Source organism: Carassius auratus, chromosome 31 (genome assembly GCF_003368295.1).
Source record: "Carassius auratus strain Wakin chromosome 31, ASM336829v1, whole genome shotgun sequence".
NCBI lineage: Eukaryota > Metazoa > Chordata > Actinopteri > Cypriniformes > Cyprinidae > Carassius > Carassius auratus.
In genome coordinates, this window is record NC_039273.1 from 23,545,544 (window position 1) to 23,560,968 (window position 15,425).

The following is a 15,425-nucleotide window of genomic DNA, read 5'->3' on the forward strand; positions in this document are numbered from 1 at the left end:
TTTTCTTGTTTGACGAGAACAGTCATCCTTAATAAAAGGTGTGTGTGTGTGTGTGTGTGTAGCTGTCAAACCGAGCAGGTGAACTGTGATGTGATTGCTGAAGCGTTTCATTCCTCCAAATGAAGCTCCTTCACTAAAACTGCTCTTTTGCAAAGAAACAGTTGAATATGTGTGTAACTGTGTGTGCTTCTATTTCTGCATGTCTCCTTGTCATCTCATCCAGCATAGAAGCACCTTGAATTTCTCAGAAACCTCAGAATGGAATGAGAACAAAGTTTGTCTTGATGCCTGAGATGATCCAAGAAAAAATAAAGACCAGACTAGTTAGTTCTAATTGTTTCTTCACTGACTTCACCATCCTGATTCCTTCATTGTGTTTAATTCATTCTGTCATCACAATGAACATAATGGACAATGTTTCTTTTCCACAAAAATTGCTTCAGAAAGAAGGTTCTCACAGCCTTTAAAGAGGAAATGGCCTTAAATGAAGGCCTGAATGTGGCCGAGGAGCAGCATGTGCTGTGAGTAAATGGTGTGTAAATGTCAGTGTAACAGGGATTGGAGTGCTGGGGAGCAGTATGGGCAGCTTCATGTTAACATTTTAAAGCTGTATTTTATTAAATAAGGGCCAGATAATGAGTATTCCAGGAAGGGGAAATGGGAAGAGCCCTTTAAACAATGATGGCAGCTGATGTATGTTTAGCTTTAAAAGGAACACTTTAGCTGGCTGGATCGGGTCCAAGCCTCCTGAAATCTGTCTATGATAAAGTAGCCTAGTGATATTAAGAACATAATCCATAACAATCACTGCATGAGAATTTTTAAATATGAGGGTATGACATGTAATAATAAATAAACATATAATGCATAATGAAATATATAGTGTAAAATAAATATAAAGCAATGATTATGGATAGTTAGATGATTATTGAGTAGGCCTGCCTTTCAAGAAATCAAGGTGGCAGGCATGAACAATTAATAAATGATTTCACTTAATAGCTGCTAAAGTAAACCATTATTCCAAGATATTACATTAATGAATAAGATTATTATTTCTGTTATTAATTCAGATAAATTAGTAGACCGCTGGGGGAAGTTTAAGTGGTTCATGTTACTTTTCTCAGCGCTGTTGTAGATGGACTAATAACAATCGTTTGCGATTACCGGAACATGAGATTATTTTAAAGAGGTTGCTTGCGGTAAAAGATAAAAATTTTGTTGTATACATTCTTAGTGCACAACAGTGTAAGCATCTTGAAAATGGCAATTGAAGGTTTTGGCTTTTTCAGCTATAGATATTGGACAGTTAATGGTTAATGTTGATTCTCTCAGTGACTCGAATCTTTTGAAACAGTTCACTCAAAAGATTTATTCACCAGTCAGTCTGCAGGCTATATCGTTACGCCAGTAGGTTTTGCGTAATATACGAGAATACAGCTGTCTGGGTTTTACTAGACAAGAGTTAGACGAGCGTAAACAAAGCAACAGGCTGTATAACAGTTTTGAAAGAACTGTTTGACTATGTTTCGGAAGAATAAACTTATTTGGGACATAAGAAAACGCTCTATCGGTGTCGATGAAAGAACCAACTTTATACGAACAAACTATTTAGGTAAGACAACTATATCGTAATACTTGCTGTATTATTTAGAGAATATATATATATATATATATATATATATATATATATATATATATATATATATATATATATATATATATATATATATATATATACATATATATATATATATATATATATATATATATATATATATATATATATATACTATATTTTTTAATCAGGACCTAAATCACTAGATGACTAGAACTACTACTTTTTAGTTGTTGTTTTTGTTCTTAGACAGATTGGAGTTTGTCCAGAGACTGAAACTTGAAGCTTCACTTGATGTGCATAATGGCTGTGTGAGTATACTTGTAATCCTAAAGTACAGTGTAGGCTACATAATACTAATAATACTCTCTTTTTTTCTCTCTCAGGTAAATACTATATGTTGGAATGACACAGGTGAATATATTTTATCTGGATCAGATGACTGCAATTTAATCATCACAGATCCTTACAGCAGGAAGGTGAGTTAACCTACTTATTCTTTTTATTCTGACACTCATTCCGTACGAAATCACATGTAACCTCATGGTCTCTTCTGTCTCTTCTGGACTCTGTAGGTGCTTGTAACGGTCCCATCTAACCATAGTGCCAGCATCAACAGTGCCAGGTTTATGCCTGGGTCCAGCGATCACTGGATTGTTTCTGCAGCAGGAGATGGAAATATTCATTACACCAACATCTCCCGCAGCCCTGAGCTCATCCAGTACAAATATACCTGCCACCACGGGACAGCCTATCAGGTACAAGGGCATCACGACCATTGACTCTTAATGTTTTAGCAAGTGTTTTTAGACTTTTTGATGGCATGGACCCCCAAATATGATGATCCGCTTGCTAGGGAGTCCCTTACTAAAATATAACATCAGCAATACATTATCCTATATATATATATCCCCATTTTCTCACAAAAAAGTGAAAAGATTATAAATATGTGTAAAATATTAATTATTTCTATATATTCCTATTTCTCTATCGCTCAATACATTTTATTTCTATATTATTTTAAAATATTTCTTACATTATAAATAAATATATAAATATTTAACTTATTAATTTGGAACTTTTTTTACTTTTCCACTTCACTATCAGGATTTTACATTATTATTATTATTATTATTATTATTGGTGTTGTTGTTGTTGTTATTTACAGGTTCTCACAATACCCAGCGACCCAAACTCTTTCCTCTCATGTGGAGAAGATGGAACAGTTCGATGGTTTGATGTCAGAGTAAAAACTGGCTGTGGCAAAAGCAGCTGCAAAGATGTACGGACTGAGCTCTTTTTGTAAATAGCAAGAAAGGTCATGCTCTGCTGGGACACATTCAATTTGATTTATTTCTGCTGTCTCTGTTTTTTGTTATTGGGTTGAACCAGGACATTTTGGTTAACTGTCGCAGGGCGGTCAGTTCTATGGCTGTTTCGCCCACTGAGCCATATTATCTCGCCCTGGGCTGCTCGGATAGTTCAGTCCGCATATATGACAGGAGGATGCTGGGAACCATATTTACAGGTATTCTGGCATAAAGTCAACGTGAAATCATAATAAACCCTGTTTAGTTTCCTAATTCAGATTCGAGTTCTCATGTGTCTGATTTATCAGTGCATGTTATTCTAAGACAAAGATGTCTTTGTAATCTTTAATCAAATGCATATATACACACAAAATATTATTTGTCATGTCTCGATGGATTTCACCAACCCCTTTTCCTTCTAATCTAATCAGTTATTAATGGATAAAATTAAGTACTTTTTTTTCTTGTAAGTGCATAATATTATAAAAGTGAAATAATTTGTAGATGCCAATTCTTTTGTCTTAACAGTCTCTTCTCTATGTTTTTAATAGCAGCATAAGAATGTTTTACGCATGAAAAACACATCTGACCATCTGCATAAGAATAGCATTTTTTTTATTTGTTTAAAATGCTTGATTTTGCATTTTGTTTAATCTTTTTTTTTTTTTTTTTTTTTTTATAATTTTATAAATCAGGTAGATCTTTCTTTTAATGATACTATTATCTTCCCCAGGATGCCATTCTAGCAGTGGAGCTACGGGTTTCTGTGTTCGTTTTGTGCCTCCTCACCTGACTGGACAGTCGTGCCGTGTGACCTCACTGTGTTACAGCTCTGATGGCCGAGAAATACTCGCCAGCTTCTCTTCAGACTACATCTACCTGTTTGACCCTAAAGATGACAAGGCAGCTAAATTAAACGAATTGCCAAAAAACAAGCGGGAGGGGGTGAGTCTGAGAAACATTTTTATGTGGTCTAAATCTGGTGTATTTGCTGGTGTTGAGTAATAAATTAAATGAAGCAATTTAATTGCTCAAGTCAAATAGTGTTGAAACCATCTTGAACACCATATTACTCAACACACATGATAACAGGGGTTCTGTGTAAAGAACATACTGTACCAGGGGCTTATCCTTATGTTTTCCCAGAATGCCTAGCGTGTTCTCAGCTGTGTAACTCAGGCTGGGCAGAGCTTGCATGCCTTTCCTAAAACAGCATTAGAAGTTACATGACCGTCTACTGTAGACACAAATAAACCAGAAGTGCAATACCACAGGATAAATAATAATAAAAAGGTCATTGCAGATTTTTATCTCGGTATTCTAACTTTTTTGTTGTTTGTTTTTACATTTTTGTATTTTTATCCCACAATTCTGACTTTTTTCTTAATTCTAAGATATAAACTTGCAGTTGTGAAATGAAAATTTTCAGTTGTGAAAATTTTTTTTTGTTTTTTATTTTGTGGCAGAAACAAAAATTAACTGTGAGATGTAAACTGATTATTCACTGTAAAAAGTCAATATCTCAAGACGTAAACAGAATTTTGAGACAAAGAAAAAAAAAAAAAGGCAGAGAATTGTGTCACGATGGTTTTTGTTTCATGCTCATGTTTTCATGTATTTTATTTAGTGGTTTAGCCGTGGTTATGTTTACTGGTTTATCATCTGATTCCTTGCCTTCATGTTTCTTGTCATGTGCTCCCCTAGTCAGTGTGTCATGTTGTGATTGGTTGTTGTATTCATGTGTCCTATGTTCTCATTGGGCCCTTTTCTTGATTGTTCCAGGTGTCTCTTGTTAGGGATAAGTGTCTGTGTGTAAAAATATCCCTCATGTTTCGTTGTCCATAGTCTAGCTTTATCTGGTTGTATTTGTTCAGGGAATAAACTGCAGTACTGCACTTGAGTCTGAGATGTAAACTTGCATTTGCGAGAAATTTTAAGAAAAACATCAGACTTGTGAAATAAAAACAGCAGTTACCTTGTTGTTTTTATTCTGTGGCAGAAAAACAATCTTCCACAGAGATATCAATTTTTCATGTAGTTTTAAAAGGGGGCGTGGTCAAACAAGTTTGAGAACCGCTGCTACTCAATGGCTGTTTAATGCTACTCAGTGGTGGCACAAAGGCATTTACACAGCAGTTACAATTGTATACTAATAGCGGCTGAGATGTCTCAGAGCAGGCATAATTTGGTCTGGCTTTTAATGCGCTGTCATGTCTTTACAGTGAATTTAGAATTTTTCAGAAGAGCCTTAACTCTGCGGTGTTAATCCAGTTAGAGGGTCATTGTCAGTGTTGCAGTTGCTGTGTGTTGACTGACTGACTGTTGATGTCACCTTCAGCTGCTACACCCTCCTGTGAAGCGTCTCAGAATAAGAGGTGATTGGTCAGACACGGGACCTCGTGCACGCCCAGAGAGCGAGAGGGAGCGAGATGGTAAGAGGCATATTAACTCATGATACATGTTTGGAATACCAACCCTAACCATACCAATATCAAAACTAAACATGGTAAACTGTATGGAAGATTGGATATCAGGTGATACAAAAATGTAATTCTCTAATATTTATTTATCTATGACATGCTTTCTTCTGTGGAACAGTTTGAATAATTGCTAGTCGTTCTACTCACCATGCACTTAAAATTTATAAATTGGAGCTTGCATAAAGCACCATAAAAGTAGAATTAACAGGGTTCATAAGACTTTTGTGCTACTGTATATTTCAAGTGTTCTGAAATCTAATGCAACAAACTGAATTATTATTTCAGTGTTAGTCTTCACCTCCAGTGAGCTGGTAACCACTGCGATTTGATCACTCAAGTAAATTAATTGAATTTGTGGGGATTTACGGACTTTATTGATGTTTAAAAAAGAGTTATTAAGAGCAATAAGCCATGAAAAGGAAAGTACTGATACATCTGAAGCGTGTGCACAAAGACGCTTCTCTGACAGCATGTGATCATGATATACCCAAGCACAAAGAATTACAGTATTTCAAAATATCTGTCTTGGTGAGGATTCACATAAACATAATCTGTTATGTCTTAAGTGAACATTTGGTTAACTGTTGGGAGACAACATATGATGCCCATATTAGATCTGTGCATTATAGTTATCTTAATAAATAGGCCGTCTGTCTCAATGTTAAGAAGCAATAAAAGAAAAGAGGGAATCACTAATTTATTTGTAATGAATACGCTAAAGACTATTGATTATTGTTTTTCTTACTTGAATGATTCTACAGTTTTTTCCATCTTTGCTTTTATTTTAAATAACAAAGATAAAATAACAAAAATAGCTATATTATGATTTACATAGTAAATATTATTAATAAAAGAATTGGAGGAAAATATGTGTTGTGATGCATCAGAATATTTGTTTTAGAATCAAATCGTTACCCTCTGAATCATAATCAAATTGAATTGTGAGGCGATTCACATCTCTAGTGACAATAATGTGTTCTGTGATTGGTCAAAACACCCCTCGCTATGGAAGCCTGTTTCCACCACTAAAAAAAAAAAAAAAAAAAAATTAGGTAATTGCTACTTTTTATCTCACAATTCTGACTTTATTTTTCTAAGAATTGTGTGGCATAAACTCATAATTCTGACTTTTTAATTCTCAAGTTTTAAACACGGTTTAAAAAAATAAAGCAAGGTAACTGGGAGTTTATATCTTGACAGTTCTGAGAAATAAAGTCAGAATTGTGAGAACTTTTTATTTAGTGGTGGAAACAGAACTGTTTCTTTGTCTTGATCAGGAGAGACCAGCTCCAGTGCTTCACTGATGCAGAGAATGTCAGACATGTTTTCCAGGTGGTACGAGGAAGTGCAGAGTAACAGAGATCAACCCCACTCGCGCACAAGAAGTGAGATTAAAGCTGCTTTCATCTTCCTTGAATTCTCATTGTTATAAAGTATCATTTTTAAAATCTGAGGTCAAACATATTATGTTAATTCTTTTTTTTTTTGTCAGGAAGTACCACTTCTGAACTAGCACAAGTTGAGCCTAGTGCAGAGACACTGACCCACGCACAAGACACAGCAGATCCCAGGTCATCTACTCCACAAGGTACATCCTTAACCTCATGTGTTTTTACAATAGCATCTTTACAGATAAGCTCACATTCTTAACCCCTGTAAAACCTTACATTTTTAAATGTTATTGAACCTTTAAACAAAAAAAAAAAAAAAAACAAAAAAAAAAAAATATATATATAATATATAGAGATAGAGAGGATCATATTTGATGCATCAGGCTGTGCAATTTAGTATGATATAGGAGAATATGGAGCTCATACCATATTCAAGGAGGAAAAACCATCTCAGATATATTCAGAGACGCAAATTGAGCAAAAATACACAATTTGGTGCAGGTGCTGATATTTATATGTCCTAAAAGTAAGATGAAATTCTGATAGCTTGTAATGTAAATGAAGATCAGTATAGCAGACCACTTACAGAAAATGCATATAAATATCAGTCACTCTATATCTCCCAATAATATGTCTTAGTTTTATGATCAACACAATAGTTTTTATTGTGAGGGCAAAACACGTAATGCAATGCAGTACTATGATGAGGAGATATAATAAACATTCCTCAAAAGTCTGATGGATCATATTCGATAATTATATTTTAACTTTTTTTTTTTTTTTTCATTTTGAATAAAAGAAAGAAAAAGATAGAAAGTCTAGATATGCAAATAAGTTACTTGAGTCTAGTAAATGTGACTGTACTGACAAACTATGCTGACACACCATGTCTACACCGGACGTGACAAAGTGACTGGTGAAAATAATTATTCCTTTGTGTCAGTACGTTATAAATAGAACGAGGCATCAGTTTACTGACAGGATTTATTGCCGTGTCAGGCCGCATCCAGTGTAGAGAGAACACTGTTTATAATGGGTTCTATTGTATTTTGTTGCGCTGCTTATGTCTTGTGTAGACACCTAGTTAGGAAATGTGATGTGACTGATGTGATAAGCACGAGTTCTGTGCGCGGCCGGTATAAACATAAGCATTGACTGATTTCCCGCGATCAGCTCTGGTGGCTGTGGAGCCGTATGCGCCGCAGAAGCATGCCGTGATGCGCAGATCAGCTCTAGCGCCACTGAATCTGCTGTTAAAAATGAGCCATCCTTTCATCGTATCATCATGCAAAACTAAGGATTAGAATCATTGTAATGTGATGATTAAATATAGGTGCGGATGGTGGCAGGCGGTTGGCGGACAATATATTTGAAGCAGCAGACTCGGGTGAAGTTTGAGCTCATCCGCACATCTCTATACTGACCAGGGTCACCAGCAGCAAACAATGGAGCGTGCTCTTCTGTAAAAAAAATAAAAATAAAAATAAATACTTTTCAGATCGGTGGCATATTCACTGATACCGATATATCTGCAACGGGCTTATATCGGCCAATAATATCGGCAAAACGATATATCGGTCAGGCTCTACAAAGATCTACTGAGGGGTCTGGAAAAGTATGGCATTTTAAAATGGAAAATGTGTAGGAACCATGATTTAACTTGATTTAACCCATGATATCCAGACAGGGGCGCTTCCTCTGTGTCTGTCAGCAGTGCCTCAGCAGAGCCTGTTCTTAGTCTGCACTACAGTCCAGAAGGCACCTCTACCAGCACCATCACACTGGACTTCACCAGTCATTGGTTAGTGTATTCACTGCATCTGCTTTCTCCATTTTTGACTGGTGGTCTTTCATTGTGTCTGTACCGCTCGTTTCTGACAGGACTGATGCTGGGCCGAGGTGTGGACGTCCCAATAGCACAGGTATCAGTGGACAGGAAGGCAGCTCTGGAGAACCAGGCTCAGGACAGGCGGATCCAGGTTAGGCCTTGTGGAAATGAAAAGCATGCATGTCGCACTGCTGTGAACTTTACAATCAAGTTTGTGAACTTGTCAACAGCTGAAGACACAAACAGACAAAACAGCACATCTGGAGAGCCAACAGAAGATCAGGACGACAACAGTGAGGAGACCAACCACACGTCCTCAACAAACAACCAGCCTCCACTCACACAGAGGTTCATCTTATTAATGTTTCAGACAGCAAATAAACTCCTTCAGGGGGATACTAGCCTTGTGATCATCCTGTCAGGTTTTATTTTGTACAGTAAGCCTGTCATTATCACATTAATAACACAATGCTGTTGTAATTTACCACTCACTTTTTAATTTTTTGGTCTGCTGCTTTCAGATTAAATTTCAGGGAATCAGTGATCGGTGAACGAGTTCTGAGGTGAAAAATATATTGTACATACACTACTACTCAAAAGTTTTTGAAAGAATATTATTAAACAAATATGTAATCATTTAAAACAATAAAGCGATTAAAATATAATACATGTATATACAAAAATATATAATAATTGTAAAATACAGCAAAAACGTTTATATTATGTAATATTAATACAATTTAAAATAACTGTCTATTTTAATATATTTTAAAATGCCTTTTTTTCTGTGATGCAAAGCTGAATCTGTCATTAGATGGCAATAAATCTTTTTGTGATGTATAATATATACACTAACGTTCAAAACTTTGGGGGATTCTTTTATTCAGTAAGGCTGCATTAAATTGATCAAAAGTGACAGTAAAGACATTTTTATTTTAATAAAGATTTTTATTTCAAATAAATGCTGTCTTTTTTAAATGTCTATTCATCAAAGAATCCTGAATCATTTAAGACCGTTTCCACTAAAATGTTAAGTAGCACAACTGTTTTTAACATTGATAATAATAATAATAATGTTTCTTGAGCAGAAAGTCATTATATAAGAATGATTTCTGAAGGATCATGTGACACTGAAGACTGAAGTAATTATGCTGAAAATTCTGCTTTGATCACAGAAATAGATTACATTTTAAAATATAATATCATAGAAAGCAGTTCTTAGTCATAATATTCATAATATTTAACATAAGCATAAACTTATATATGCACATCTTTCTGGTAGGCGAACAGCAGCTGTTCGGATACAGGATATTTTCCGGCGAAGAAAAGAGCGGGAAGAGATGGCAGAGGTCGAGGCACTCAATATCAAGAGACCTGTTGTAAAAATGACCTATGAAGGCCACCGTAACTCAAGGACAATGGTGAAGTCAATAATTTAATTTTGATCTTTTTCATGAAAACATTCTCATATTCTATCACATATAATATTTAGCTCTCTTAAATATTTTTGGTCATCAAGTTACTCCACATACTCTTTTGGACCATGTGAGTAAATGATGACAGAATTTTCATTTTTGGTTGGGTGAACTATAACTTTAATAATTTGTTTTCTTAATTGTATTATTATTACTATGAAAAGAGAGGCGCGACAAGACTAAAACAATAAAACCATTACAAACAAGCCATTTGTTGCATCCAGTGGGGACATAATTACAGATTATAAAGACTTAAACTGTTTTTACGCGTTGCATACATAAAACCATGTCTGCGTTTGTAATCGGAGAAAAGACAAAAAATAAGCTCTACACTGCTCAAAACTCGCGTTTGAATCTACAGTGGCAGCGAGAGCTCAACACGTTGCAAACAGAAAAAACACCTGCAAAAAAAGGAAACATCTTCATCAATTTGACAGCACATGCACTGCAAATGCTCACAACAACCAAATAAAGCACTGCAAAATACAGTGCATGTGTTGTCAAATTGATGAAGTTGTTTTCTTAATTTAGAGGTGTTTTTTCTATTTGCTTGTGTTTTTTATTTGGATGTGTTGTGAGCATTTGCAGCGCGTGTTGTCAATTTTCTTGATTTGCTGGTGCTTTTTCTATTTGCATTTGTTTTCTGAAGTTGCAGCGCATTGAGCTCTCTCGGCCAGCGTACAAATCCTTTACATATGAAAACGTACTTACAGACTGTAAGTCAGAACAGCCGGCATTGTAGTCTTCTCTCTCAGGAAACAGTCCTCCATAAAATGTTTCACACATCTGAATATTTGGGTTGAACTATTCTGGAACAGTTTTGTAAAGACAACTTAACCACTGATTTCTAGTTGTGTCAACTTATGGAAGGACAAAGTATTTTCGATTTCACAATGAACAGCGTCTTCACAACATGGTGCCGGCAGCAACAGTGAGAATAAAAGTTACTCTTCCTTTCTTTGCAGGAACATTTGGGTGGTGTTATGCAAATCTTCCCACATTGTGACATAGACATGTGGGGGCGTGTTTAAGCGAGGCGTTTTAGGGGGCGTGGACGAGTCTTAACTTTTATAAAGGATATCTTTTTGGGTTTGAAACTTCAGTCTTTGCAAGTTTAGGGATCCTATCGATTCACAAACAGCTTGTAACACTCCAAAGAGAAAGGAAAACTTGAAATCGCATCATCATATGACCCCTTTAAGGCATCTCAGATGTTCTGGATTGCACACTGATTTTCTGTTTTTCTTTAGACCAAAGAGGCATGTTTTTGGGGTAATAACTTTGTGTTGAGCGGATCAGACTGTGGCCATATCTTTATATGGGACAGACACACAGGAGAGCATGTGATGCTGATGGAAGCTGACAATCATGTCGTCAACTGTCTGCAGCCTCACCCATATGAGCCATGTGAGTTTATCCAGGGTTTTTGTCCTAACAAGAAATTGAAATTGGGCTTTCAGACATTTTGCCAAGCAGGCATGTTGTAATGGATTGAGGAAGGTTTTAAAAAGATCATAAGTTTAAATCCTTTCCATTTTTTTAGTTGAAAATGCATTTTACATGCTTTAGTTTGTTACAATGCATTTTCTCTGATTGCATAATGAATTCATAATTTTAGTTTGTCTATCATAGTACTTGCCTCCTCTGGAATTGATTACGATATTAAAATCTGGTCGCCCACGCAGAAGTCTCCATCATTTAACAGAGTGTTGGCAGAAGAGGTGAGTGCAATCTTAGTTTGTTCATTCATTACCCTATTCTTCTCTAATTCTGTCTGCCAATCTGGCTGCATGCAGTTAAAGATCATAAATGATCTACATTCAGGCAAGGACGTAATCCTGGCGTTAGTGCACCGTGATTTGCTCTGAGTAAGTTGTCTCCCTCTGCAGGTAATTCTCTGCAATGAGCGGATGTTTGAAGAGACCAGAAATACCATCACAGTCCCAGTGTCCTTCATGCTGAGAATGCTGGCGTCTCTCCGCCACGTCAGAACAGGTCTGATTAAACCCCATAACAGTCTCAGATTATGTTATATGCATGTTTACAGATATATATTTTTGTACTGTTTACAGATCGTTTTGAAGGAGATCGATCAGACAGCTCTGGACAGGAGAATGATGAATGAATGAGTTTAGTACCAGCATCAGAAAGACTGCATATATATAGTATGGAATATTGCTTTTCTTTTTTTTTTTCTTTTTTTTATTCTGAGTATATATATATTACCTTTTTATCTTTTTAAACTCAGTTACAAGATGTAAACCTTTTTTTATTCCTTGATTGAGACAGTATTATGTTTGGAACTATTCTATGGAAGCCTATCTAAAAGTTTTATCTAAAGGGTGTTTGTCAATATTTTATATATTATACTTATTTTTCCTCGGAGTACGCATATGAAAGTCAAAAAATGGAGAAAAAAAAGTTTTGTCTAGCAGTCATGTAAAAATATCCAAATGAAAGATCATACAAATTACTGTATGTTCAGCAGACACTAATCATTAGACATCTTTACATACAGACCACTGTGAGAAACAGATTTAGAAATACAAGTGCTGTTTATTATCAGAAAGACATTTAAGATATAAAAGGAAATGAGCAATGAGTGTTTTTTAAATCAATAATTTAAATGGTTGAAAAAAAGAATACTAAACGTTTACACCTTGAAATGCAATATAGGATACAGCTATATTAAAAAAGATAATAAAATGTCCACCTGCATGTGGAATTTAAATAATATATATATATTTTATATAAGTATCATGACCCCATGTGACTCGTATAGAAGGCTAAATATTGTCAATGTAGTTTTACAATGTTATTAGCTCTGTGCTTGAAACAGCACCACTTTGCACTCATAATGGATAGTGTTTTTTTTGCAGGTCTAAACCTGCACTATTCATAGTTGTATTCAATCAGGCACGATTGGCCATGTGTGACTTAGTAAATATGACACAAAAATGTGACAAAGTGATACACAGTTTTTTAAAAGCAGAGAAATATGTAAACAATGCTAAAAACAAAACTGAACTTGAACTTTTTGGGGGTTAAAAAAAGGGGCAATTTGTCATGTGCATGTTATGAATGTAGTTAATCCATTTGTATTCATTTTATTGTCTGTTTGCAAAAAATAATATTTTAAAACGGCTCATTAATGGTAATTGTTATTAAACTGTTTAAATGTTATTTAATGGCAGGTTCTCATTGTGACAACTTACCCAATGTAGTGTTATAAGATGCCCGGAAATGTTTCCTGAGAATATACTTTTTTTGTGGATAAGACTTTATGGTATGTTCCTAGACAGAATTTATTTAATAAAACTATTCTGAGAAATATTCACCTGTTCGAGTATATACGTAATTTGTTTGAATTAGTTGGAAATGTAACTGAAAAAAGAGCTATTTCCCTTGAAGAGCTAAAATGACTTGTTTTGAGTGTGTGTGTGTATATATATATATATATATATATATATATATATATATAATTTTTTTGGTTTAAACCATTTGTATAGCGCTTTTCATGTTACAAATTGTTGCAAAGCAGCTTGACAGAAAATTAAGTTTCTACTAATACATACCTCTTTTCCCCTTGATCTTGATAGGGTAGAATGTCAAGAACAGCACAGCAATAGTACCTGACAGAACACAAAACCTAGTTTTAGATATCGATTTGTTTTAACTCTGACCTAAAAGGAACAATTTTGTCAATAAACTCAAATAGCTTTTGCATGTGTTGTGAACAGTGTCAATGATATCACACCTGACAGCGGTTGTATCTACAGCAGTGGTTTTTAAACAAATTTATTTCACGCAAACTCATGTAATTTTGTATTTTCTTGATGTGTTGTTTTATACTAATTGAATGAAAACCCCAAAAAACATTACCATTTATTTATTTAAAGGCCATTTTCTCAAAATGAGTGTTTTCTTTTGCACCAAGTAAACTGCAATCTCTGCTTCTAAGTTTTTCTAGTTTTATTCCAGTATTTATTCTGAAGGGTTTTTTTTACAGAGGATTATTAAGATTATAATTTACATTATTTAATGTTATTCCTAAAAACATGGTGAAAATCTAAATTTTCCTGGTTGTTGACAATATTTTCAAAGTTATAACATGATAAAAAACAAATATCCAGAAAACCCTCAGTGGCTTTGAATTTGCTCGAATTGTTGCTTTGGAAACATATGTTTTTGAGTGCATATTAAATTTTGTAGTATGGTAATATCTTTTATATTTTTCCCCCACTCACCTTTGGTGTCTTGCCTCGATTAACAGACTCTGGGATTGTTGAAAATGAACCAAAATAATTTTTATGATTCTGGACATTTCAAGAACTGTATGTTCTGTATGTAAAGTTACATTAAGGACATTCAATTAATTGTAAACCAATCTTATTCAAATTAATTATTTAATAATGATCTTAAGGCACCTAAAGAGCAACATTTTTACTGATTAATTACTTAAATTTTGATCTGACCTGGTTTGCTATCACATGACTTCAGATGACTTCAGAATTCAGCTAATTTAAGTTTTTATGGCAAGATCATGTTAGTTCGGGATATATCATGAGGTGCGACTGGTCAATAACAGTTAACATGATATATACGAATGAATATTTTATATGTATTATTTGATATTTGTAAAAAAAAATAAAATACTTCGAAAAATATATTTACAAATTTATTTGGAAATAATGATTAAGATCACATGTATTCAATTTAATTCATTAGTTATAAATGAACACTCTTTATTCTATTTTTTCTATATTATTATACCACTATATTATTAACACTATATTTATTCAAAATATCTCATTTTGTTCATATCATTTAGGTTTGGAACAACATGCAATTAAATAAATAACGTAACTGCAAGTCCTTACAATATACAAAAGCATTAGATCAAGATGCCATGCATACTTTCAAAAACCTGTTTTAGTCTGTTTTCTAATGGTTTGTAGATATCCACACCATCCAAGCCTAAAAATCAATGCAGCAAGGGCCAAACAACCAGACAACAAAGCAACCATTCAATAGTACTTCAGCTACAGGATGCAGAGTTTAACGTCTAGACTCCTGAATATAAAACTGATTTATAGAACAATAAGAGTTGTTGGGAAGTGTTTGGCTCATTGAGTTTGCATGATACAAATGTGTTCTCTTTATAATACTCCTTACCTGTCAATGGCTCCCAGCGTCAGCATGCTGGCTGTAATGAGGGGTCAACGGAGTGAGAATCCATTTGCAAACTTTAATGGTAGACTCCGGTCGCACAGGCAAGTCATCCAAATCCAGACCAGAGATATGTTTGAAGAGGCAGCAGATCCAT

General features: G+C 34.6%; 1 protein-coding gene across 2 annotated transcripts; it reads left to right on the plus strand.

Moving 5' to 3' along the window:
• Positions 1-1,282: 1,282 nt before the first annotated feature.
• LOC113050924 (DDB1- and CUL4-associated factor 6-like) lies at positions 1,283-13,434 on the plus strand. Of its 2 annotated transcripts, none has more exons than XM_026214388.1 (19): positions 1,283-1,612; positions 1,865-1,926; positions 2,002-2,094; positions 2,191-2,373; positions 2,784-2,897; positions 3,008-3,143; positions 3,659-3,870; positions 5,264-5,357; positions 6,683-6,790; positions 6,898-6,993; positions 8,480-8,597; positions 8,678-8,775; positions 8,855-8,972; positions 9,146-9,187; positions 9,907-10,045; positions 11,350-11,506; positions 11,732-11,820; positions 11,989-12,094; positions 12,172-13,434. In XM_026214388.1, the coding sequence occupies exons 1-19, from the start codon at positions 1,522-1,524 to the stop codon at positions 12,222-12,224; spliced, it is 2,109 nt and encodes a 702-aa protein (XP_026070173.1). In that variant the 5' UTR covers positions 1,283-1,521; the 3' UTR covers positions 12,225-13,434. The 2 variants fall into 2 exon arrangements, with proteins under 2 accessions (XP_026070173.1, XP_026070174.1); XM_026214389.1 differs by having other exon boundaries at positions 1,287-1,612; positions 1,869-1,926.
• The last annotated feature ends 1,991 nt before the right edge of the window (positions 13,435-15,425 follow it).

Bases quoted from the DNA above. Each gene is read 5' to 3' on its own strand.
- LOC113050924 (XM_026214388.1), top strand. From the start codon at position 1,522: ATGTTTCGGAAGAATAAACTTATTTGGGACATAAGAAAACGCTCTATC. The intron at 3,144-3,658 runs GTATTCTGGCAT...TATCTTCCCCAG, and splicing joins GCTGGGAACCATATTTACAG to GATGCCATTCTAGCAGTGGA. The intron at 8,598-8,677 runs GTTAGTGTATTC...CGTTTCTGACAG, and splicing joins CTGGACTTCACCAGTCATTG to GACTGATGCTGGGCCGAGGT.